This window comes from Acanthochromis polyacanthus, chromosome 11 (genome assembly GCF_021347895.1).
Source record: "Acanthochromis polyacanthus isolate Apoly-LR-REF ecotype Palm Island chromosome 11, KAUST_Apoly_ChrSc, whole genome shotgun sequence".
In the NCBI taxonomy this organism is placed as follows: domain Eukaryota; kingdom Metazoa; phylum Chordata; class Actinopteri; family Pomacentridae; genus Acanthochromis; species Acanthochromis polyacanthus.
The window spans coordinates 18733816-18757330 of NC_067123.1; the positions used below are offsets into that span (position 1 = coordinate 18733816).

Below are 23515 nucleotides of genomic sequence, written 5' to 3' on the forward strand. Positions count from 1 at the left end.
CACCATGGCCTAGTCTAGAAAAGGTACTACTTCCAGTTGAGGCCAGGAGGAAAGAATCGTGGCCCGTGACTGAACGGAAAATGTTTAACAGATATTCGGAATTGGTATTTATGCAAGATGGTGCCCCTGCTCACACTGCCCATATAACTCAGCAATGGTGTTCTGAGCATCTACCTGACTTTCTCTGAAAGGAGGAATGACCACCAAACTCCCCTGATCCAATTGAGAACTATTTGGGAATCCTGAACAGTCACGTCTTTACCAGTCCACCACCCACCACCATGAAGCAGCTAAACTTTAGGGCTGTGGGGGAAGATAGAACCATCCACACTCAAGAACCTCGCAAATTCCACGCCCAAAAGACTGAAAGCTGTGATAAAAGTGAAAGGTGGAACTACTGGTTATTGAATAAATGGATTATATTGCATTCAGTCTTTGGACTTTGTTCTTCTGGGGAGAACGAACTTTTGGGACACGATGTATAACCCCTTGTGGAATCTGGCTCTTTTCTAAGCTTGTGGTCGCATTGTTTAACTTGTTACCATTCTGATCACAGGCCTGACAAACATTACCCATGCAATGAACACCCCTGCCAACATTGTTCCCTTTCTCCCCGGGCACTTCGAGGTTTTTGATTTGAATCCAAATGGGAAGGTTCAGTCCCTTCAGATGGAGCAGTTTCACTGCTGCACAAAAGAGCCTGCTCATGCCATCTGTGACACTGTGGAGCGACTCACTACAAGTAGGAAACTGTTCATCCACTTATTTATGTAGTTGGTTTGCTTTTTGTGTATTACTTCAAAAAAGTGATGCGTCCACAGGCTTTGATGAGGAAATCGTGAAAGGCAACATCAGAACCCTGTTTGAGAATGCTGTGAGGAAACGTCTCATGTCCCACAGGAGGATCGGTTGTCTTCTGTCAGGTAACTTTCTCCAGAATGGACATCAAACTGCTCCTGTGGCCGTTTCATGAAATGTTCAGTTCCTTCACATACATCAGATTCTTGTGCAAAATAATTGAATCAAACCATTAAGCACTTGCTCCCAGCTAGCATCTACGTCTGCATGTTGGTATGAACATAAACAAAGCACACACTAACTGACAGTAATTGGTTGATTGGTATGAAGATACATTCTGATTTGTTGTTGAAATTTTGGACATCTGCAGCACATTAAGGACCTGTCTGACTGCCCGTGCGAATTGATCTCGTCTGGGTTAGGCGTCTTAATCTTCCAGCAATTGTTTTCCAAAATGAGACATTGCATAGTTGTACTGACTGATACATTGTTTTCATTATCATTATAATATGAACATGTGCAACCAACATATCGCAAAAGACTGTCAGAAATGCACTGAATAAAAACAAAAATGTTTTATTCATACATCATTTACCCTTAGATTCGTTGGTGTTGACTTATTGTTAATGGTAGTGTGATGGCTGAGGAAGGAGAGAACAGCGAAGAATATATTGAGATGTTTTTGAAGACATTATTTTTAAAGGGATGCAGCAGGGAAAATAAAAGGTAATTTCTTATTCTTATAATGTCATATTTAAATGAATGTTCTTTTTAATATGGTGGGTAACTATTCAGCATTCAGGGGTTTTTCTTAACAGTGTACCTACTTAAGAAGGATGTTTAATATGTACACTTAGTCATATTGTCATTTGAAAATTGAACAATATTACCACACACCACAGATTTTCCTCAACATGCAGACTTAATAGAAAGTCATAATGTATCATACATGTACCAGTTAGAGCTAAGCTTCTTAATAATCATCAGTAATTTGTACTCAGTTGTAGTGTAAAAACTCTGTATGTACGGAAAAGTGTAGTGTATTGAAATGAAAAATGTATAGGAAACGTTTTCATCTGTTTGGACGGGACAGTGCATATTAATGAACAAGCAATCTCGTAAAGTTGACACAAGGTTGCAGTAAATAAGCTGGATTTAGCATAAGGCTAATTTCCATTCGGTGTCGCGCACACATAAAAGAAAAACGGACAGTTACGGACGTTAATAGTTGTAGTTAACGTGCCTGTTTTTAAAGAGCCTGATTTTCTCAATGTTAACAAGTTTGACTGCTAATCAGCCATGCCTTGTACTATCTTTTAAAAGTGACAAAGGTGGAGCATACTCTGATAGCTATTGTTAAAGTATTCCAGTTTGTGTAACCTTTAATAGAGGGACTTTCTAAATTTTACTTCACAATCACCCTTAGTGGCTGATTTTGTATTAGTAGTACCATTTCTGTTTTTGAAATGTGTGTCAGTGGTGCAGATTCATGTTGTCTGTTGTTCAGGTGGTCTGGACTCCAGTTTGGTTGCTGCTACACTGGTGAAACTGGCCAAAGAGGAGAAACTGCAGTATCCCATCCAGACATTTTCAATTGGATCAGATGACAGCCCAGACATCCTCGCTGCTCGCAAGGTTGGTTCTTATGGTCATGTACCACGTTCTTCATGGCAGTGCTGCTCACATATTTTAATGGCGTGGCCATGGTGACATAGTGTTGTCAGTTTTTCTGTTTATCTTGTTCTTGTGAATGCAATATTTCAGGAATGCCTTGAGGGAATTTATTCAAAATTGGCATAAAATTCACTTGGATACAAAGATGAACTGATGAGATTTTCCTGACAGATCTCAGGTCACCTCATGTCTGTTTCATTCTTGTAAACACCTGGAGGAAATTTCTTTACATGTGACGAAACATCCCACTTTGACTGAAGGGTGAACTGTCTGGACTTTGATGGTCAAAGGTCCTTGCAGGTGTTTGAACACATCTAAGAATGTTACACCCTAGAAAGGCTTCACTGTACACCGATCAGACACAACATTCTGACCACCTGCCTAATATCATGTTGGTCCATCTAATGACGTCAAAAACGCTCTAAACCATTGGGTCCGGACCAGAGGATCTCTCAGGGTGTCCTGTGGGGTCTGGCACCAGGATGTTGGCAGTGGATCCTTTGGGTACTCTGGGTTTAGCACAAGGCAAAGCACATTGAGGCATCTGTAAATCAATATTGTTCCACTGCATCCTGCTGATGCTTGATCAGAACAGAGTCTTGGAAGTTTGGAGGTCAAATCAAAATCTTGTGTGAATGTCATGTTCCTCAAGATTTTTTGGCTTGCTTGATGTCCTGTAGGGGTAGGCCAGTGACCTATAAGATTTCCATTTGTATGAAGGAGTGTGCTTGTTCTGGGACAACGTTTATGTTGGCGTGTAAGTCTCATCAACATGGATGCCAAAATCCAAGGTTTTTCAGCAGAACGCCACATAGTACCCATATGACCAATGTTATTCACTTCACCTGTCAGTGGTCATTATGTTGTGGCTGATTGGTATATACAGTTACAAGAAAAAGTTTGTAAACCCTTTGGGATTACTTGAATTTCTGCATAAATTGGTCATAAATGTGTCATAAACACAGTCTAATTAAACTATCAAAAAATACTGTATATGTTGACAACATTCACAGTGCAGGGTGGAAAAAGTATGTGAACCTTTGAATTTAAGAACTGCTTGACCCTCCTTTGGGAGCAATAACCTCAACCAAACATTTCCTGTAGTTGCAGATCAGACCTGCAGAACTGTTAGGAGGAATTTTGGACCATTCCTCCTTACAATACTGTTTCAGTTCAGCAGTATTCTTGGGATGTTTGGTGTGAATTTTTTCCGTTAAAGACAGGCCCTGAGGCAGCAAAGCAGTCCCAAACCATGATGCCCCCTTCTCCATATTTCACAATTGGGATGAGGTTTTGATGTGGGTGTGTTGTGCCTTTTTACTAGCCTAGCCGCGCTAGACCCAGCTCTTAAGACACAAGTGTCTAGGAACGCTCGACAGGGAAGGAGGCGGGCTAAAAGGTTGTCTTTCAAATCACTCTGCAGAAATTGGGTAGGTATACAACCAATCAACGCAACAAATAGGCTGACGTAGTTCCTAGAGCGCCGGATTGTGGCTAAGTCCCATTAGCTTCCCAACCAGCGGAGCCAACTGGTATATTAAGGATTTGCCATATCCCGTCGGCATAAGTCCAAATACGTCTTTCTTCTCAATGAAACACTTCCGTGCCGTCCGTTGTTTATCTTTCAAGTTGAATTTTAGCTTCAAATCTTTAAGGGCTGTGGCCAAAGCCGAGTCGAAAGATAACTGTTTATTGTGCACCGGTTGTTTCTGTCAGAATCGTCGCGCCTCTGTCGTCACTTCGTTACGCCCGCCTTCTGACTCTACACTTCATGGTGATTCGTCCGGCCAGTTTTAGGAGGGTAACTAGACCCACCCTGGCAGAGAATTAAATTTGTTGCCGTGGGTTGTCTAGCGCGGCTAGGCTACCTTTTTACATGAACATCAAGGCTTTTAGAGGTGCTTCTATAATCCTTTCCAGCTTCATGCAAGTCAACAATTCCTGATCGTAGATCTTCTATCGTGGGTAGAAAGACCAATGAAGAGGTGCTTACGAGAGCAAATGTGAAAAGAACAATACTGGCAACCATCAAATCCAGAAAACATTGGATTCCTAGGACATATGAGGAGGAATAGCATCGAGAATCTTGCAATAACAGGCAAAATAGAAGGGAAGAAAGCAAGGGGATGCCAGAGAATGACATACATGGACAATATCAAGGACTAGACAAATACATCGAAGGCCAACACTGTACTACATGCAACGTATGACAGAGAAAAGTGGAAAGGGATGGTTGTCAACGTGATTAACAAGACACCTAAGAAGAAGAAGAAGGTCTTCTGAGAGGTCTTTTGTGCAAGTCATGGTTCACATCAGGCAATGCTTCTTGAGAACACCAAACTCAAAACAGGTGTGTGTTTTTTTTATAGGGCATGGCAGCTTTAACCAACACCTCCCGTCAATTCACATTGATTGGACTCCACATTGGCTGACTCCTGCCTCCAATTAGCTCTCGGAAAAGTTATTGTCCTAGGGCTTTACATTCTTTTTCCACCCTGCACTGTGAATGTTTACGTGTTCAATAAAAACATGAAAACATATGAGTTTCTTGTGTGGTATTAATTTAGTCAGACTGTGTTTGTCTATTGTTGTGGCTTAGATGTAGATCACAAGACATTTTATGACCAATTTATACAGAAATCCAAGTAATCCCAAAGGGTTTGTATACTCTTTCTTGAAACTGTAAGTCTGGACAGACATGAGTGTACACTACAGCTTGGGCTGTTTTTCAGAGGCAAACAATTGCTTGGTTGTAATACTATTTTTTTCAGTTATGTTTTTTCTTACAGTTTGTGATGTGAAGCATGTATTGTCAATTCTGTAGAAAAAAAATCACAGATTTTCTTGGTTTTTAGTCACCATTTGGTTCGCATTTGTCAGGTGGCAGCTCACATTGGCAGTGAACACCATGAGGTGAACTTCATGGCAGAAGAAGGCATCCAAGCTGTGGAGGAAGTGATCTTCCACCTGGAGACCTACGACATCACCACGATACGAGCCTCTGTTGGTGAGAGCAGCATGAAGCACTACACAAAATCTACAGAATACTGAAAATACCATTTAAAGGCTTTAAAATATTTACAAAATAGGTATTTTCTGGCTGTGACTCATTGTTCACATAGGAAGGTACAACTCTAACTTCTCTTTTCTTGACATGTTCTGTATTTGTGAAGCAGCTCTCCTCAACCTGCTGGAATTATCAACTCTACCGAAAGGTTTAACGGCTTTACAGTTGTGCAGACTGATGTGCTCACTGATGTGACAAAAATGTGGCTGAATGTGCTGCATCATCACATTCCTTTTCCTCCTGATTGACTTGTTTGAATTGGAGGTGAGCTTATTAAAATGGTCAAAGAGGCCACTAGGAGCAGCATATGGGATTTTAATTGTGCCGCAATCCAGCAGCAACAACACTGCTCATATCTAACTGCAAAAATATGAAATTTTCTAATAAGAGTGAATTACAGGACAATTGACTGTCTGACAAATGAGTAAGTGCACCTTGAAGAGACAGAGATATACAGCAGATGGAAGGGTGCAGATCCAAAAAAAGAAATAATGTCTCAGTTGTAAAAAGTGAAACGCATCTAAAAAAGAAGTTAAGGTTACATATTAAAGTTATATTTGTTTTGTATGCATATTTGGAGTTTTCTTCTATGATATCTGACATGATCATTTGTTGATTTAAAGGTTTTAAGTGGATATCACTTCATTTTATGATCTGTTGCAATTTTTGCAGAAACTTCTGCTTTATTCATTCTCATATTAAAAGAACCTGTAATAGTAGTTTTCAACCCTTTATCAGTAGTTGGCAGAAATTCCATAGCAGAGCTTTAATAATAATTTATCATGAAATTAAAAGTACTATACAGGGGTCCCTTGCCATACCGTTGTCCACTCTTCGCTGTCTCACTGTATCGCAGATTTTTAATTTGTATTCGGTCTAGTGTATTTTTCACTATATTCCAGGATTTTGCGGTATATAGATATTTTTAGTTTAATTATTTTTGCAGTAAAATAAGCATCACATAGAATAAAAAAAAATTGAAAACAATGTAAAAAAAAAAAATAACCGCCTTTACAGTTGTAGCCACGTTTCTCAAAAACTTACTTCAACAGCAGCGTTGGGGACTTACTGTTGTGTTGATAGTGGGATGTAGTCTTTATTCAGTCAGATGAACTGGAATTAAATGAGTAATTTCAGTTTTTTTTTTCTCCCACTGCAGGTATGTACTTGATTTCAAAGTACATCAGGGAGAAGACAGACAGTGTGGTGATCTTCTCTGGAGAGGGATCTGATGAGCTGACTCAGGGATACATTTACTTTCACAAGGCAAGTCCTCCAGTAGTCACTCACTGTCAGTGAATCAGTCAAACTACAGGCTGTCCCTGAAGTCTGGACACACAGGCAAAAATACATATGATAAAGAAATGAAAGTTTTTATCAACATTTTATCCAATATATTTTGAATTGAATATATATTTGATAATTAATCAAACATACACTACGGTTCAAAGGTTTGGAGTCACTTAGAAGTGTCATTATTTTTGAAAGAAAAGAATTTCCAGCAACCATCACTCCTGTGTTCTAATGCTACATTGTGTTAGCTAATGATGTTGAAAGGCTAACTGATGATTAGAAAACCTTTGTGCGATTATGTTAGCACATACATAAAGAGTAAGTTTTCATAGAAACCATGACATTGCCCGGGTGACCCCAAACTTTTCAACAGTAGTGTACATTTACTATCGTAGCCATGTTTAATCTGTGGAGGCAAAAAATTATAGTAAAGGAAATTTCCTTTGTGTCCAGACTTTAGAACCACACTGTATGGTTTGGTTAAATTTATTTTCTTTATTTTTTTCACCTGACAACTCTATTTTTAGTAAAATTTCGAATAGAACATTATCGTTGTGTATTCAAATAATCAATCGGTCGTTAGATAAAAGGCAGTGGTGGAACGGTACACACGATTCACAGTTCGGTGTCTGCCTCAGTCAGAAAAAGACAGGAAATTCACAAAAAAACGTTCTGGCTGCAGGAAGGCAGATTAACACTTACAGTGAGTTATTACATCATGCAAGATTTGTAAAAATAACAGTCTGTAGCCTTAAAGACGAACCCTGCTGCTGGCATGTTGTAGCTGATGGATGGCTTGTTGAAACTTGAGACAAATGCGTCAACATAAATAGAAGTCAGACAGCAGCTGCTCCTATATGCTTTAGTGGACAGAACCAGGACCCTTTTTGAATACCTCTCTTCTGACGGCCTTCAGAACTGAAGATGGAGGTTGGAGGCAAAAACAAAGACTTCCAACCGTTTCAAAGACTAGAAGCAGAAGAAACCCACAGAAGTCAAGTTCAGTTTTAACACACTGACGTCTGCTCTGTGACAATGACATCATGTTGTAAAATGGATTTTATTTGGGGCTTAACAAGCAATATAAAACGTGTTTAAGTGGAGTACAGGAGGCACTGATGCAACAAGGGAAAATAACTGAAAGTGACTAAATGTCCTGAGAGGTATGTTTAAGATATGCAACGCAACAGTTGAAAATCTTGTGTTTGCTGACCCCCAGTGGACAAACTGGGGGTCAGCAACTTGCAATGATATACAAGTATGCACTTTAAAATGTATTTTGTTGTTGCATATGGAAGCGAATGTGACTCAAAACTCAAATTCAAAAGCATTAGCAGAAATGCTTTTGCATTTCAAAGTCATGGCTGCACTTTTTGACTCAAAAATGAAATTAAAAAGCAATATTCCAAAATGCAATTTCATTTTCTTCTTCAACACTGCTCATTCTGTGACTAAATGAAAAAGCAAAAGCAAATCACATTTGACATTTAATTTTCAAAACGTTCACCAGCAAAAAGGTAACAAAATTCAATTTGAAATGTCAAATTCGAAAATGCAAAAGCATTAGCAGAAATGCTTTTGCATTTCAAAGTCATGGCTGCACTATTTGACTCAAAAATGAAATTAAAAATCAATATTCCAAAATGCAATTTCATTTTCTTCTTGTATACATTCAAGACCATCCACAACCTTGCCCCTCCCCATCTGTCTGATCTCCTTGGCATTGCCTTCTCCACTTGCTCTCTCAGATCCTCTTGCTCCATCCACCTCACTGTGCCGTCCGTCTGCCTCAGCACCATGGACAAACTCTGGAACTCACTCCCGCCAGACATCTGTAACATTGACTCTGCCTCTTCTCAAATCCAGACTCAAAACTCACTTGTTCAAGACTACCTTCTCTCTGTAATGGCCCTTTTCCTGTATGTGCAGTTTTTTTGTCTGTTCTGTTGTATTTTTTTCTTCTTTGTAAAATATCCTTCGGTGTCAAGAAAGGCGCCTATGAATACAATTTATTATTATTTATTCAGACTTATAGCTAATATAGCATATAGCTAAGTGTTCTGAAAGGTGCCGTTTATAATCTATAGGAGTTGACAGAACTGTTTTTCTCTCTCAGGCTCCAAGTGCCAAAGCAGGAGCAGAGGACAGCGTTCGTCTGCTGAAGGAGCTCTACCTGTTTGATGTTCTCCGAGCCGATCGGACCACTGCTGCACACGGGTAACTCTTCACTCACAGCCTCTGCCTTTTCTAAAGAACTCATCCTGGGAACACCGTTGAAGCAAAACTACCCTCCATAATGTCCTTGAAGCATAAACTGGCATGCAGTGAGTTTTCTGAGTGAATTTGAAAAGCTGTAACAACTAATTAGCATTTAGTCTGATGTAACAACTTAAATGGGTTAAATTGTTGATCATTAATTATCTGTTATTGAAAATACCATCCAACCTGCTTGCATCCTCGTAATCACAGCTTTTAGGGAAGCTAGTTTCAGTGGTCTTCATAAAACCTCTCAAAAAGATCCTTTATGAGGGGAAAATAAAGCGGAATGATGGCAGAGTGTTACAGCTTTAATAATGTATCATTAACACCATCATAGTAATGTGTTTTAATGAGAGGAAAAATGCTACTAGGTAAAATTAAATGATGTAAATCTTAATAATGGGATCTCACTAAGGTAGTACTAACTATAACGTAAATAAATAAATTAGAATAAATGAAAGACTGATGAGTGATAGCAGTGGACACAATATTGTTGTATTTTTTTTTACCCTTATGTCTCACAATCATCCAAACTCAGTAATCTTATGATGAACTGCGCACTTTATGTGTTTTTTGCCTTTTATTTTTCAGTCTGGAGCTCAGAGTGCCTTTCCTGGACCACAGGTTCACAGCATACTACCTTTCCCTGCCTGAGGAGATGAGGGTTCCTAAGGTCAGTGCTCATTTCACTGTCCAACATATCCAGTGATTGGTGGAATCAGTGTTCGAGCGTAGCTTTGAATGTCTTGTGAAAGCAGCATGGAGTGGAGAAGTACCTGCTGAGGGACTCCTTTAAAGGTCTCGACCTGATCCCTGAGGAGATCCTGTGGAGACGCAAAGAAGCCTTCAGTGACGGCATGATGTCACTGAAGAAGTCCTGGTACATCTGCCTGCAGGAGCATCTGGAGTCTATGGTGAGTACGAGTGCAGGAACAAACAAATAACACTGAAGCTGAGCGTAGAGCCGTTTCTCATGCTAAACCGAGCCCTTTCGAGGGAGACTGTAATGGTATGGAAAAATTACAATTTAGTACGTAGCTCAGTTTTGTGGTCACAGTTTAGTACATTGTCCGTTCAGAAAATACAAGAAATAGGTGCTCATGTAGCTCAGTGGGTTGGACGGGTGAGCCACGTGTAGGAGCTGGTCTCTGATGCAGCGGTCCGGGTTCGGTTCCCGCCCGTGGCCCTTTTCTGCATGTCTTCCCCCACCCCCGTTTCCTGTCACTCTCTCACTTAGTCTGTCAAATAAAGCCGAAAAAGGCCCAAAAATAAAATATATTAAAAAAAAAGAAAATACAAGAAATAGAAAACTGCTTCTGGCTGCACAGTGGCTTGGTGGTTAGCACTTTCACCTTGCCGCTAGAAGATCTCTGGTTGGTGTCCCGTCCTTCCTGGAAATCTCCACATGCTTCACATGCAGTGCTCAGCTGAGAGGTTTTGTGTGTGTTGTTGAGAAGAGAACATAGATTCATCTTCAGTGTTTGATGAATATTAGTAAAATAACTGAAGACCAAACGCATGAAAAACTACATAGTTTGCACAAAGAGGTGATGTCCTCATTGAAGGGGCTGTTTCAGAAGACAGTGAAAGTGTGCAGCAGGTTTTAAAAAGTCCACTGACAGTGCTGCAGATACACCAAAACAACATTCATGGCTTTAATAAATCTTTATTTACACTGAGCTTTGTACAGCAGGCATGACTAGAAGCTCAGTAAATTCACACAATTTGTTATTTTTGACATATTTTCTGCATAGATAAATACATAAGTATATACATAAATAATTTAATTTAAAACCAATACATACGCTAAATGAATCCGTTTACAGTGTTACCTTTATATTGCTGTGGGTATTATGGGTAATCTGAATAAAATGTGAAGTCTGCATTACCCAAGCAGATTCCCAGAAACACACTCTGGATGGAGGTCCATCAGCGAGGCTGCTTGCTTTGCTGTGAGGGGAAAACATGCGCTAAGAGACAGTTAGTATGGATCTACACTGTACTGAGATGTTGACCCAATTATGTTCACTACTACCACCAGAAGTTTGGACACAACTTTTCATTTAATGGTTTTTCTTTATTCTCATTACTTTTTACAGTGTAGAATCTCACTGAAGGGATCAAAACTATGAATGAACACAAATATTATGTAGTAAACAAAAAAGTGTGAAATAAGTCAAAACACATTTTTTTTTTATTTTAGATTCTTCACCCTTTGCTTTGACTACTGCTTTATACACTCTTGGTATTCTCTCAATGAGCCTCGTGAGGTAGTCACCTGAAATGGTTTTTACTTCAGAGGTGTACCTTGTCAAGGCTAATTTGTGGAATTTCTTGTCTTCCTAATGGGCTGGGACCATTAGCTGTGTTGTGCATAATTGTTTTTTTTTGTTTTTTTGTTTACTACATAATTCCATGTGTGTTCATTCATAGTTTTGATATTTTCAGTGAGAATCTGAAATGTAAATAGTCATTCAAATAAAGGAAAACCATTAAATGAGAAGGTGTGTCCAAACTTGTGACTGGTAGTATATTTTACTCTGGATAAAAATCATCACCTTGGTTTGATATGAAGCCTCACTACACAAATAAACCCAAACAACAAGAAGGTTCATTTACTCTAACAATCTCAGGGCTATAGACAGACTTTTTACATGGGCTGCTCTGTTGTGTTTAACTCTTTTATTTAGGTTCATCCTAAATTGTTTACCTGGCTGAATATTCAGTGTAACTAGGAGGACTCTGCGATAGAAGATACTGTGACACCCCATGAGGTGATCTCAGTGTATTGTGATAAAAACAAATGCTAGTTTCAGCTTCTTTCACACATGTGGACAGGACAGAAGGGCCGATGGTGCGTATGATCAGTGTGTGTGGAGCTGCAGCAGGAGCTTCTGATGACTGTTACCGATTGGTCAACAGTTCATTCATAATTTCTGGGGGGCCACTGGCCTACTCCTCCCTAACGAAACGATCCCCTGACCTGACACCAGACATGATTGTTCTCACACACGCTATCAATATCACCAATGTTTACAACTGAAATATCAAATGTGACATCAGGAAACAGCCACAGCACTGCAGGCCAGCAAGTAAACGCACCATTACCAGAATTTAGTGACACCAAAAAGTACATTAAAACATCCGAAAGACACATTTTGTAAATAACTGTTGTCTCTAATAAGGCAAATGGCAAAAAATACAAAACAATTGGCCGAACAAGCATGAACAAATATCACTGTTGCATGCAATGTCAGCTTCTGCACAGAATAATATGAAGTTGAAACACAGCAGCACCACACTGTATAAAGACAAACTTAGTGGCCAGGGAGCAGAGGAGAGGGGGAAAAAGACACAGCAGCTCATAACAGATGAGCACCGACCTGCCATGTAATGCTGCATTGTGTGTGAAAAGAATTACTATGTTTTTTGTTGTTTTTTTGAACACCCACAGCCACCAAACCCCTTATCAGAGCCAGTCTGTGAATACATGCATTATTCAATCATCCAAACGATAATGAGTAAATACACTTTGAAATCATACACAGCAAGCCAGATTTACTCTCAGCACACAGATCTATGTGTCGGTTACCAATTAGGTCTATATTGGTGTTAATGCTTCCATCAGATTTGTAAAAGCATTTTTCAGCTATGTCCATTCACACATGGAAATTGAATTTCACACTGAGCTGATTAAACAGAGAAGGAAAGAAAAAGGTAAGAAATGTCTGTTGTGAAAAAAACTGCTTTAAAATACAAGGATGTGGGATTTAATTTAGAGCAGGAGCAGCGAGTTCACTGGAAAACAGAAAGTCATTTGAATTACTCACATATCCTCCAGACAGGTAATGCTAAAATCACTCCACTTCCCTCCGAGACATAATTGGTGAAAAAGTGTTTGTTTACCGCAATTACTTTGTCAGCATGTAACACAGAAAATGAGAAAAATCGTTTGCATTCGATGTAATTTCCCAGCTAGCGATGGGAAAATAGTTTCAAACAGTATAAATGTTTTCTGTCCAGCACTCAGAAGTCATGGCTTGGATGTTTAAACGCCGGGTGTCTCCTGTCCTGTGTCCTGTCAGGTGAACGACAACCAGATGGAGAAGGCTCACAAGACGTTCCCTCACAACCCCCCACGCACCAAAGAGGCCTACTACTTCAGACAGGTGTTTGAGAAGCACTACCCGGGCCGAGCTGACTGGCTCAGCCATTTCTGGATGCCGCGCTGGATCAACGCCACCGACCCGTCAGCCCGGACCCTGTCCATCTATAAACCTGATAAAGAGTAGTGATTGGCTGAGCAGCTGAGTGCCTCTGTCTGTCTGTCTGTCAGCAGTATGCTGCCCAGTTGAGCATGTGTCATACTTAACTTTACCTTGTTAAACCCCTAAGCTGAAGTAATGATTTCTTTGAAATTAGCGGCCTTTCCTTCTATCAGGGGTGTCAAACTCATTTCAGTTCAGGGGCCACATTCAACTCAATTTGATCTCCAGTAGGCCGGACCAGTAAAATGACAGCATAATAACCTATAAATAAATACAACTCCAAATGTTCCCTTTGTTTTAATGCAAAAAAAGTACATTCTGACAATTTTCACATTTAATGAACCATCTTTTTGCAAAACATTATGAACAACCTGAAATTTAAGAAAAATAAGTTCAGTTTCAACAATATTATCCATCGATTCTCTATACACCGCTTTATCCTCACTAGGGGGGTGGGGGGTGCTGGAGCCTATCCCAGCTGACTCGGGCGAAGGCATATGCTGCACCTTATCATTTACACATTAAAACCTCCAGATCACAGAAAATCTACAAAGACACTAAACATTCATCTATGTAGTAATCCTGACACACCACACAAACTAAATGGAAACTACAAAGGAAGAAGGTTAAGTTTTCCCCCTGTCTTGTAATTATATAAAATGTAAACAACAAATAGATATACAGGTTGTGGTAGTGAAGTGGACAAAGCAGTGATTTTTTATTTTTTTTGTTGAAAGATTGCAGTTAATGTCCTCTCTCTAATTTTTACACTTTCCAAAGCTGTCCCGTGGGGCGGATTGGACCCTCTTTGTGGGCCGGTTTTGGCCCGCGGGCCGTGTGTTTGACACCCATGCCTTATATAAACTTTGTCAAGCTGTGATGGAGTTTGTTAGACCTGTTGTGGTGATTTAGCTGTACTTTAGGAGCTGTTCTCAAAAGAGTGATAGATTTCTCTTTGTACAGCTGCTTGTAGGACAGTTCAGCTTTGTAACCATTTAAAAGCAGCGAGGCTGATGTGTGTGCACCAGCTGCAGCCTTTAATTTTATACCTGTCATCTTTAGTTTTCCTGCAGCGTGGGCACTTTGTGTGACCTGCTGCACACTCTTTCAAAGTAAGTCCAAGGAGGGTTTTTGCTTTTATGTGCATCACAAAAATGACACCTTGAACATTGGTAGTGTGGTGAAAGCAGCAGGTGGGCAGCTTCACTCCTCTGCTGCTGGACGTATTTAGCCGTGGCACTGCTGTGCACTCAGAAACAAACACACAATCAGTGAAGTTAGGCAGGCAGATTGGAAGAAAGTAGAGTTTAAGAGTAAAAGCAGACCTTTGGTTGTGTGGTGGTGGTAACAGATGTGTTGCTTAAACTTCAGGCAAATGTGCTTCATTAGGTGATCATAAGAAAGAGGTCTGAAAAGCACACCTGAAAGCTTATCGAGTGTTGATATCCTGGAAAAACGTTCTGAGGCATTTCATGAATACAGGAAACAGCCACATGGAATTTTCAGGACTGAAAAACACATTTGAGCTGTCTGAAAAACCAAATTTTACATCCACTCCAGGTGTCTCAATCTAAAGCCAAAGTCTTGTTTTTTTAATCTTGTCTTTAGATTTTGACACCTGTAGTGGATGTAAAAGTGATTTGGTTTTAAGAGAGCTCAAATGTGTTTTTCAGCTAAACTAAAGATTTCATGTGGCTATCTCTTTTACATATGAAGTAAAAGATACTGGAAAAATAATGTGAATTGAAAAGAGAGAAATTTTGACCAGTTCCTGTGAATTTTGTGGTCTTGTAAGTGGGAAACTGTTTACAGCATGAAGCTAAAAGTTACTGATCAGACCTGTCGTTGGGGACCAATAGTAAGGCTGTAACGGACAAATCAAAACTCTATATGACAGCTATTTAATGTGAGCCTTCGTGGACTTTTTTTTACTTTTAACTGGACCTAATCCAAGAAATACGATGGTAATTGGATTTCTTGTGTCAAGTGAGCTTATGGCCCAAAGGTTACACCTCCTACTTGAGGCACAGTCATAAAACTTTGGGGAAAGAATCGGGGGACTGTCCCCAGTCAGTGTGCCAAATCTCTGAACTTTTCACCGCACAGTTCTAAGGGGCTGTTATAGAAACACAACAGGTGCCTACACAGCTCTGCCTTGGATTCTTAATGCCATATGTCATTGATTTACAGTAGTATACCCATAAACCTGTGACAAGAACTGTCGGACCTACATTTCATTCTTTTACAGCTACGTCTAGCCAATAATTCCACAGTACAGCTAGATGGCAACTAATTAGACAAATGTAAGGCTCTACTGGGGTGATGTGTTGGTGTGATTGTGTTCATACATGAGAACTACATACTCCTTTGTTGGGACAAGAACCACAAAAACTCTCATGGAAGGCTCTCAAAACAATCACTTGGATATGGAAGCTTTTGTGGTGCAGTAAACCTTTGCTTTTTTCTACAGCTAACTCTAACAAACTCCATCAACGGCCAAGTTAACTGGTCAGCTAAGGTTATGGTCAGATGCCAGATCTTAAGATGCATTTTGTTGATTTATTTTAAAGGACCATGCATCTCTGTGTGTGTTTTCCCAGCCATTTTCTACATATTTGTGTTACTTGCATTTTGTTAAAGAGGAGTGATCACTCATGAGAAACCCCTCATCTCATCTATTGGGACCTTTGAGATCCATCATGGTGCCACAGCTGCAGCAGAGTTGCTCAAAGTTTGGTTTCCTGTCATGATGGTCAGCGGTGGTGCTTTTCTGTCATGTCACGAATCATCTGTTCATTTTTTCGTTTCATTTTTCTAAAGCACCGAATGATTCCTCGCTTCTCTATCATTCGCTTCAATCCAAAAACAGTGGATCTCATACATGCTCCACTTGGTCAGTGTGGCGTTTTCTTTGGAGATCTTTAGTCTTTACATTGTAACTGACTAACTTCTGTTGTACTATCCTGCTGCTACTTCTTAGATAATGTGGACTCCCGTTACCACAGACAACAGCAAACAACAGAAGTGAATATACTGTTGTGAAATGTCACTTAAATCTCAGTTAATTCAAAGCGACACCACTTGCCAATGATCACATTACTTCTAAGTTGAACAGTAGCGTTTTTGCTCTTATGGAGGACACCAAATGTGTGTAGAAATGTTCTGTTGTTCTTCAGAGACTTCAACATGCTGGAATATTCCTCTGCTGCCAAGCTTCTGCAGACAGGAAGTCATCTTCCTAGACGTTGGTCATGCAGCCTCATATCATCCCCCTACTGTCTCCATGCTTTACTGTGAGGACTATGCACTCACTGGGGTAGTTCACGCCAAGTTCACCCCAAATAGTGCTGAAGAATAGACGCCATAAGACTCTGATTGTCAGTAACAACCCCTGTGCAAAATATAAAACATTTTTCTGAGCGTAAGTGACCGAGTAGTGCAATAAATAGTGTCATTTTGGTAGGACAACCACTGCAGCTGGATTAGTAGCTCTGTGGCTCATTCTGTTCCTCCTGGTTACTGCTGTGATCGTTTGTTGACTGATATTTTGTCTTCCTTTATCCTTCTTGGTCTTTGTGAAGTCTCACTATCTGATTTTTCAGTAAATCGGGCAATTCCTTTCTGTGAGAGGCCATGATGCAGACATGCACATAGATCTGAAAGTCATTTTATGACCGTGTTCATCGAACTAGGTTGACTGGAAAATAAGACTCTGTCCTTTGTTTCAGTCATCACAGGTTCATTAACCTGTCTTGCACTGAGTTTCTACTTTGGGGCCTGTATCTTGCATATAATCTTTCTAAAATGTGTTTTGTTTTTTCATAAGCGGAAACACTCTACTGTTCAACTTAGAAGCAATGCAGTTATTGACAGGCGACACAACTTGGAATCATTTGATGTTTAAGTGATAGAGCATAGACGTGTCATCATTTCTGTTGTATACTATGTATGTCTGTTTGGGGGTTTAACTTAAATTGATCATTTAGAACTACTAACAAGAAAAAGGCCGATGCAGCTTGTTGACTAGTGTATTATGCAATTTGTGTGAATGACATCTTTACAGTTTGTCATCAGTGAGTCATGTGTGAACCTTGTCCAAGTAGAGTGACTTCACACTAATTAGTCTTTCCAGGGTTTTTTCTGGGTTTTAGATGTTAGACTGCAACTGGCTATGCAAATAGTTTATCATTGGACGCTGGTTATTAATGGATTAAAGTGAATTTCTTGAGAATATGCTACTTTATTCATCTTCATAGTCCACCCCTAGAACTACAGAAATACAGCAGTAATGCCTAAAAATGTGCTGCAATTCAGTAACTGCTAATTTCAGCATGAAACAGTAACAGAACATGTAGAATTTACTGCAAGGCTCTTGTTTTCTGAGCTGCATTCCATTCTCACTTCTGCTGTTGTGTCCTCTTCCTAGCACAGCTGTTGACTGACTCTTGCTATCTAGTTAATTGTCTACGATCCATACAAACTGCTGCTAAAATAAATGTACCTCTTGGCACTGTGTTGTTGCGTTTGTGCTCCATGCAGTACCTCCTTTTAACACCAGAGTCCGCTCTTCACACACCCTGAAAAGGTGCTTTTTTTCTCACTTCACATCACAAGGAATTCACGACTTTGAAGCTGAGGTTCAACCAGTAAAGAAAATAATTTTAATATTTGTCAGATTACTATAACACACAGGTATCCTGTCATATCACACCACATGTGCAGGTGGACAACATGACAGCTTTTCTAAAAGTCATTTGAAAGCCAAAATGAGAACCTATCCCAGTGTGTTGTATTTATAGAACAATCAGTTGCAATTAAACAGTTATGAGGCACTATGCAGTGACTTTGGCAGTGCAATTTTCAGCATACCCAGGGGTATAGCCTTGCTTTGATGGTCCACAACAACATTTAGTCTTTGTGGCATGGCAGATGGTGGAGAACGCTCACAGAAACCATTTAACATTGAGAATGACCCCGATTCCCTCTCCTCTGGTCCCGGTCTACCTTCTGCTGGGACAAATGAAACTGGCACAGGTACAGCACTGCTACGTCACTACAATGTGGAAACAATCATTTTTATTCAGCTAACAACTATACACAGTTTGGAGAAAACAAAACCAGCGTCAGGTACCCCTCCCATTGGTGTGGAATGGTTAGACGAGAAGCAGGCAGGTGACTGGACTGTTTAGCGGCGCTTGTCGTATGTCTGTATTGTGCTCCACTCGTAGGACTCTGCAGAGAGAGAAACACTGTTAACTTTATGACACATTCGCCAAATGGAAAATAATGTAAAAAAAAATGCCAACTTCAAACATGAGCAGTTTTCTTGAAAAAACTTACCTGGCTCCTCTTGGCTCCTTTTTCCCATCAGTCCAACAAAAGAGTTGACTTTATGTCCTTCAAAGGAAACACAGAGACTGTTCAACAAACAGCTTAAAGTATATTTTAGTTAACTGTAACAGGAGTTGTACCCAGACTTTTAAATATACAAGTCTCCACAGTTCACATGCTGTTTCACACACATTTCAAAACATTTAGTCCAGTAGTTTTGACATTTTTGTTTGTGATCCCTTCAAAGCTCTTGTCTGCTTAATGAGCCTGCTTACAAGGGACTATTCTTTCTCACACGTATCCTTTGAGGCTTGAAATGAAGTGAATCACATGAAAACAGTAAGAAGGTCAGAAAGCATGAATCTCAAATGTTTGTCATGCTGTCTAACATTACATGAACTTGAGTGGGTCAGTGATTTAGTATAGGTGTAATCTGTGTGTGGTTCTAAGCTGTAAACTCCTCTTTACGTCTCCACACATTTCCAGATATGATACATGGATATGAGGTTAGTGTGTTCAGTGGCTGTCCTGTTTGCACCGTGTGGACCGGGACCCAAACTGAGCTCCAGTCAGACATTGGGACCTGTCAGTTTGGCATGGAGGTAAATGTGACGGACAACTGCATCACAGACTGACTGGGCCCCCTGTCAATCACAGTAATGGACTCTAATATGATCACGAGGAAGGAGATGGGGGGGGCTGGAGTGGGGGTGTATTAGACTGGGGTGTTATAAACTACAGAGCCCTGAGGGAAAATCTTGCATTACACAAACATCAATATTTGCATTACACTGATGAGTTAACTGTAAACAATGTCCTTGTCGGTCAGCAGTGCAGAAATAACTGAGCACTGTTTTGCCTCTTTTTTTTTTTTTTTTTTAACCCTCTCTAGTATTCTAAGTGTAGAAGGCATCCTCAGTGTAAGTGAAGGATGAAATGCGTGGCTCCTTCTATCCATCACAAGCGTAAACAATCCAATTTAACTCTCACATGTCCTTGGGGCATTGATCCCAGCACCCTCCCTCTCCCTAATGATGAGTGACTGAGAGCCATGCCTGCATGAGCTGAATAAATTAGACGTATGCTTACTTATGCTGCACTGTGTTGCATCACTGAGTGGGTGACTAATTTAGACTAAATGAAAAGAGAAAAAGGGAAAATCCCCTCCTCCTCGTTTCTTTTGCCTCTTTGCTCTTTATCTCTACCCTCTTTGTCACACACTCTGGACCACCTCCCTTACTGACAAATTAGTGTTCAAAAGAACAGAAAAAAAACCTGACATGCAGTAATCTGTGGTGGCTGTCAATTAATTAAACCCTGCAAAATTGTTTGCTTCCTCTGTTCCCATTCCTTTTCAACCAATGGCATAAAGATTTTGCTCAATTAGTAATACTGGGGGTGAAATATGAGAGGATTTACCCTTTTTTTCTGCTGCTATCTTTTTGGAACAGAGCATCTGGATCCAAATGGCCAAATGGCTGATCTAGTCCACTTTCAGTGGGGGTGAGGTGTTGTCTGTAGAGCTTTAGCAGTCATCCAGTGTTTGGAGAGGAATGCACACGCCTCACACAACACCTGCTGGATCTATTCTTATATTTAATGCATTTACTGTCTGTCAAAATTGTACTGAAAACCTACAACTTTACTTGATCTTCATAAATATGGCTCTGCTCATGCATCTACTGTTATATGACTGTTTTACAACAAAGCTTAAATAAGTCAGTGGATCTTTAAAGGATATATTTTAAGTGTACTGAGCTCACTGAGTTCACTGACACCATTTTTTAGGAAACTTTGGAGGTTTTGGCAACTTTGGAGGAGTTTACATTCTGCAATTCTTACAAATTACACAGACTGTATTTCTACAGGCCAATTCCAGTATGTTTTAAGGTGCTTGGTTAAATTTTTGTCCTTTTAAGCCAGAGAAAGAGATAACATGTGGAGAGGACTGGGTAACGATGAATTACTGATATGACATGAAAACCACTTTAGAGATGGTCTTTTTGGCCTCAGAATTGTAAAACCCTGGCTGTGGCTATGCACAGACAGAATTTCTGAAACTGTTGAAGAGGCTTCAGTTTATCAGAACACCTACAAATGTGTAAGTCCAGAGAGAGCTGGGGCACTCATGAAAGATGAAGAGCAGATCATTGAAAATGAGATATGAGGACAACTGCCTCCAGTAGAATGGAGCCGTGACACTTATTATCGTTTATCATTAATTCTCTTCATGTTCCATTAAAATCAAACGATTTCATCCAGGTTTGATTGACATGCATGACGCACGGACACCGATAGCTACGGGGAAATGGAATTGTAGGGCATTAAAAGGAAAATGAACAAACAACTGACATGATTTTAGTACTTACTTTTGCGGGTGATCTGTGCATTTGCTGCAAGAAGACAAAATCAAAGTGCTTGTTAGGACAAGAGGTCCACAGAAAGAAAGAAAAGCTGTACAGTATTGAGAAGGAGCTCTTACCCATAGAGCGCTTTCCCATCAGACCAATGAACTGATGCGGTCGCGGCTTTCTTGTCATCCTCAGGAGTATTTCTCTGAATGGGTCGTTGGGAAGCCAGCCATCCTGAGGGGGGACAATCTCAATAAATGTTCACGGAGACACCAGGAGGGGGTTTGGAGACCCAGGTTGGCAACAAGTATAATTGTGTAATCCCAGCATTTATTGTCACTTGATACCAAAATGATGGAGCTGCTTTATAGATCTGTATTTTTGTCTGGTAAGAAATACAAAACTGCCCCTGTAATATTAAATGCTTATATTGCCACTTGCTGTCCTGATAATAACAGAGGAAAAAGATCAGAATCTGCTTGAAACAGCGCATGTATCTTCAAAAAAAATGTTATCTAAAACCCCCAACACCCTCGTGTACCCACCTGCACTGAGTAATAATCCATGCATGGCTTCAATCTGAAACTTTCACTAAGTGTTTCTATTTCCATCTCAGGATATATTTATGCATTAGTGTGACTGAGATGTGAACCCCAGGCCACTAATGTCTCGCACACTAAGTTGTAATGATTTATTGTAGCCTCATTCATCTGCAGAATGGCCCCAGTTAGGCTACTGGAGGAGCTGCTTGGCACGTCTCCAACTCGCAATGTCAAAAGCTGGACGTGCGTTTCATGTAAATGGAGCAACTTTTTGGCTTCAGCTCCTATACAGTGTGCTGTGCACTTAGGCTTTATTTAATTTCCTATTGGCTGGCTGCTCTGCAACAATATCCATCTTCATGCTGAGTGTTACTGAGCCCGAACATCTTATTTTCTCTAAGTGCGGTGAGATGCTTTCAGATCAGCTTGTTCTAGGACTTTTTCTCAGCATTCATTTGCTGCATTCTGTGCATCTCAAAATGCCAATTTGGAAAAAATGAATGAAACATGAGAAACTGAACTGGGAACAGATGGAATCATCTCAAACTGGTAGATTTTTTTTTTCAAGTTTTACAAAAAGCCCACAGTCTTGGAACCTTGACCCTGATAATTAGAAGAGTGGACTGTTTTTTGTTGTTTTTTTTTACAGTCAAGGAACTGGATCAAGTCATTACATTGACTGTGCACTGTTAGCTGTCTACTCTAAAATTAATTAGAACAAATGAGTCATGTTCTATTCTAAATTATGGCTAATGGGAGTTGGGAGAATGAGAGAAAAATTACATCTTGAAAACAATGTGAAATTAAAACCTACATGTTATCTCATTGACGACATCTGCAGAAATCCAATACAGTTCTTGTACATAGGTAGATTTTTTTTTTGTAGTAAATAGCCTATTCTATAATTCTGGAGTGAGTTTTAATTTACTTCACTAAAATCCTACCACAATTCAGTTTAACCATTCTAACTTCCCTTATTATATTTGGGTTAAACAAATTTAAACAATGTATAAATAATTCAATTCTCCTAGTTTCATGCAAAACAGAAGGAAAAATTCCTTCCCCCTTTGCTTTAACCCAATAACAGTTCCAGTAATAGGTGACATTTATGAATACTTCCTCTAAAAACAAACATGTACAGCAGCTACCTGAATCTGATTATTACTCGTCCAGTAGTCAGCCTCTCCTTTTGGCTCGTTTTCGTCGCAAAAAACTTGAGCGACGGCGAAAAAAGCCATTAAAGCAGGTAAAAGCTGGAACTTCATGGTGCGGAGCGGCTTTTTTGACGCGCTGAAATTCACTCAAACTGGCTTTAAGTCGAAAAAAACGACAGTCGACAACAGAAACTAGAAAAGCAGAAAGTAAACCAAGTGCGTTAGAGGCACGAGCTGGAGGTGTTCTGTGCGCGCGCTGCTTCTCTCCTCACAGCTCAACAGTTTAGTCCATAGCGCGTGCGTGCGTCAGGATGCTCATTAAGTCCCGCCACTGGATCCGCAGCTGTCCGCGCGCTCTGCCTCTGCACCAACTTCCCTCCTGTCCGCCCCGCGTGCGCTCCTATATAGCGGTGTGAGCTGTGTTGCTTAGTAACGCCATTACAGTAGTGGGATTACTCTGTCCGTGTCACGAGTACACAACGAAGTTTTGTCGTCAGGAGCTGGACACCGTGTGCGTCACCGGACAGCTGCACTGTAACTGTGTTTGGTTTTATTCATAAAAACACCGACGAGAATTATAGCAGCATGACTTCACTTTCAGCAGTTTTTACTTAGTTGTCTAGTGAGTAATGATTAATGGCCCTTAGGGGAGCTATTAGTTTAACTTGGAGACTCCAGAAATTACATAATTCAGAGAAGGGAGCTCATAAATGTTACGTTCATGTTCTGATAATGACGTTGCAATTAAGGATGAATTCAATTTAATATGTTGTTTTTT

At 40.1% G+C, this 23515-nt stretch overlaps 2 protein-coding genes across 2 annotated transcripts in view; one reads left to right on the forward strand and one right to left on the reverse strand.

Moving 5' to 3' along the window:
* asns (asparagine synthetase) overlaps nt 1-17869 on the forward strand; it is a 31362-nt gene extending 13493 nt beyond the window's left edge. Inside the window, exons 4-12 of the mRNA XM_022218067.2 lie at nt 557-742; nt 822-923; nt 2306-2433; nt 5353-5479; nt 6699-6805; nt 8949-9049; nt 9683-9764; nt 9850-10005; nt 13177-17869. Of these exons, the coding sequence (XP_022073759.2) occupies nt 557-742; nt 822-923; nt 2306-2433; nt 5353-5479; nt 6699-6805; nt 8949-9049; nt 9683-9764; nt 9850-10005; nt 13177-13383 (1196 nt within the window). The 3' untranslated portion in view covers nt 13384-17869. The remainder of the gene's footprint in view (nt 1-556; nt 743-821; nt 924-2305; nt 2434-5352; nt 5480-6698; nt 6806-8948; nt 9050-9682; nt 9765-9849; nt 10006-13176) is intronic.
* Nucleotides 17870-17997: 128 nt separating this feature from the next.
* On the reverse strand, nt 17998-23145 carry tac1 (tachykinin precursor 1). The gene is made up of 5 exons (XM_022218066.2): nt 22732-23145; nt 21173-21275; nt 21060-21083; nt 18700-18756; nt 17998-18591 (listed from the first exon to the last, which is right to left on the reverse strand). Exons 1-5 carry the CDS (start codon nt 22846-22848, stop codon nt 18545-18547), a joined length of 348 nt encoding a protein of 115 aa, XP_022073758.1. The 5' UTR covers nt 22849-23145; the 3' UTR covers nt 17998-18544.
* Between the last annotated feature and the right edge of the window lie 370 nt (nt 23146-23515).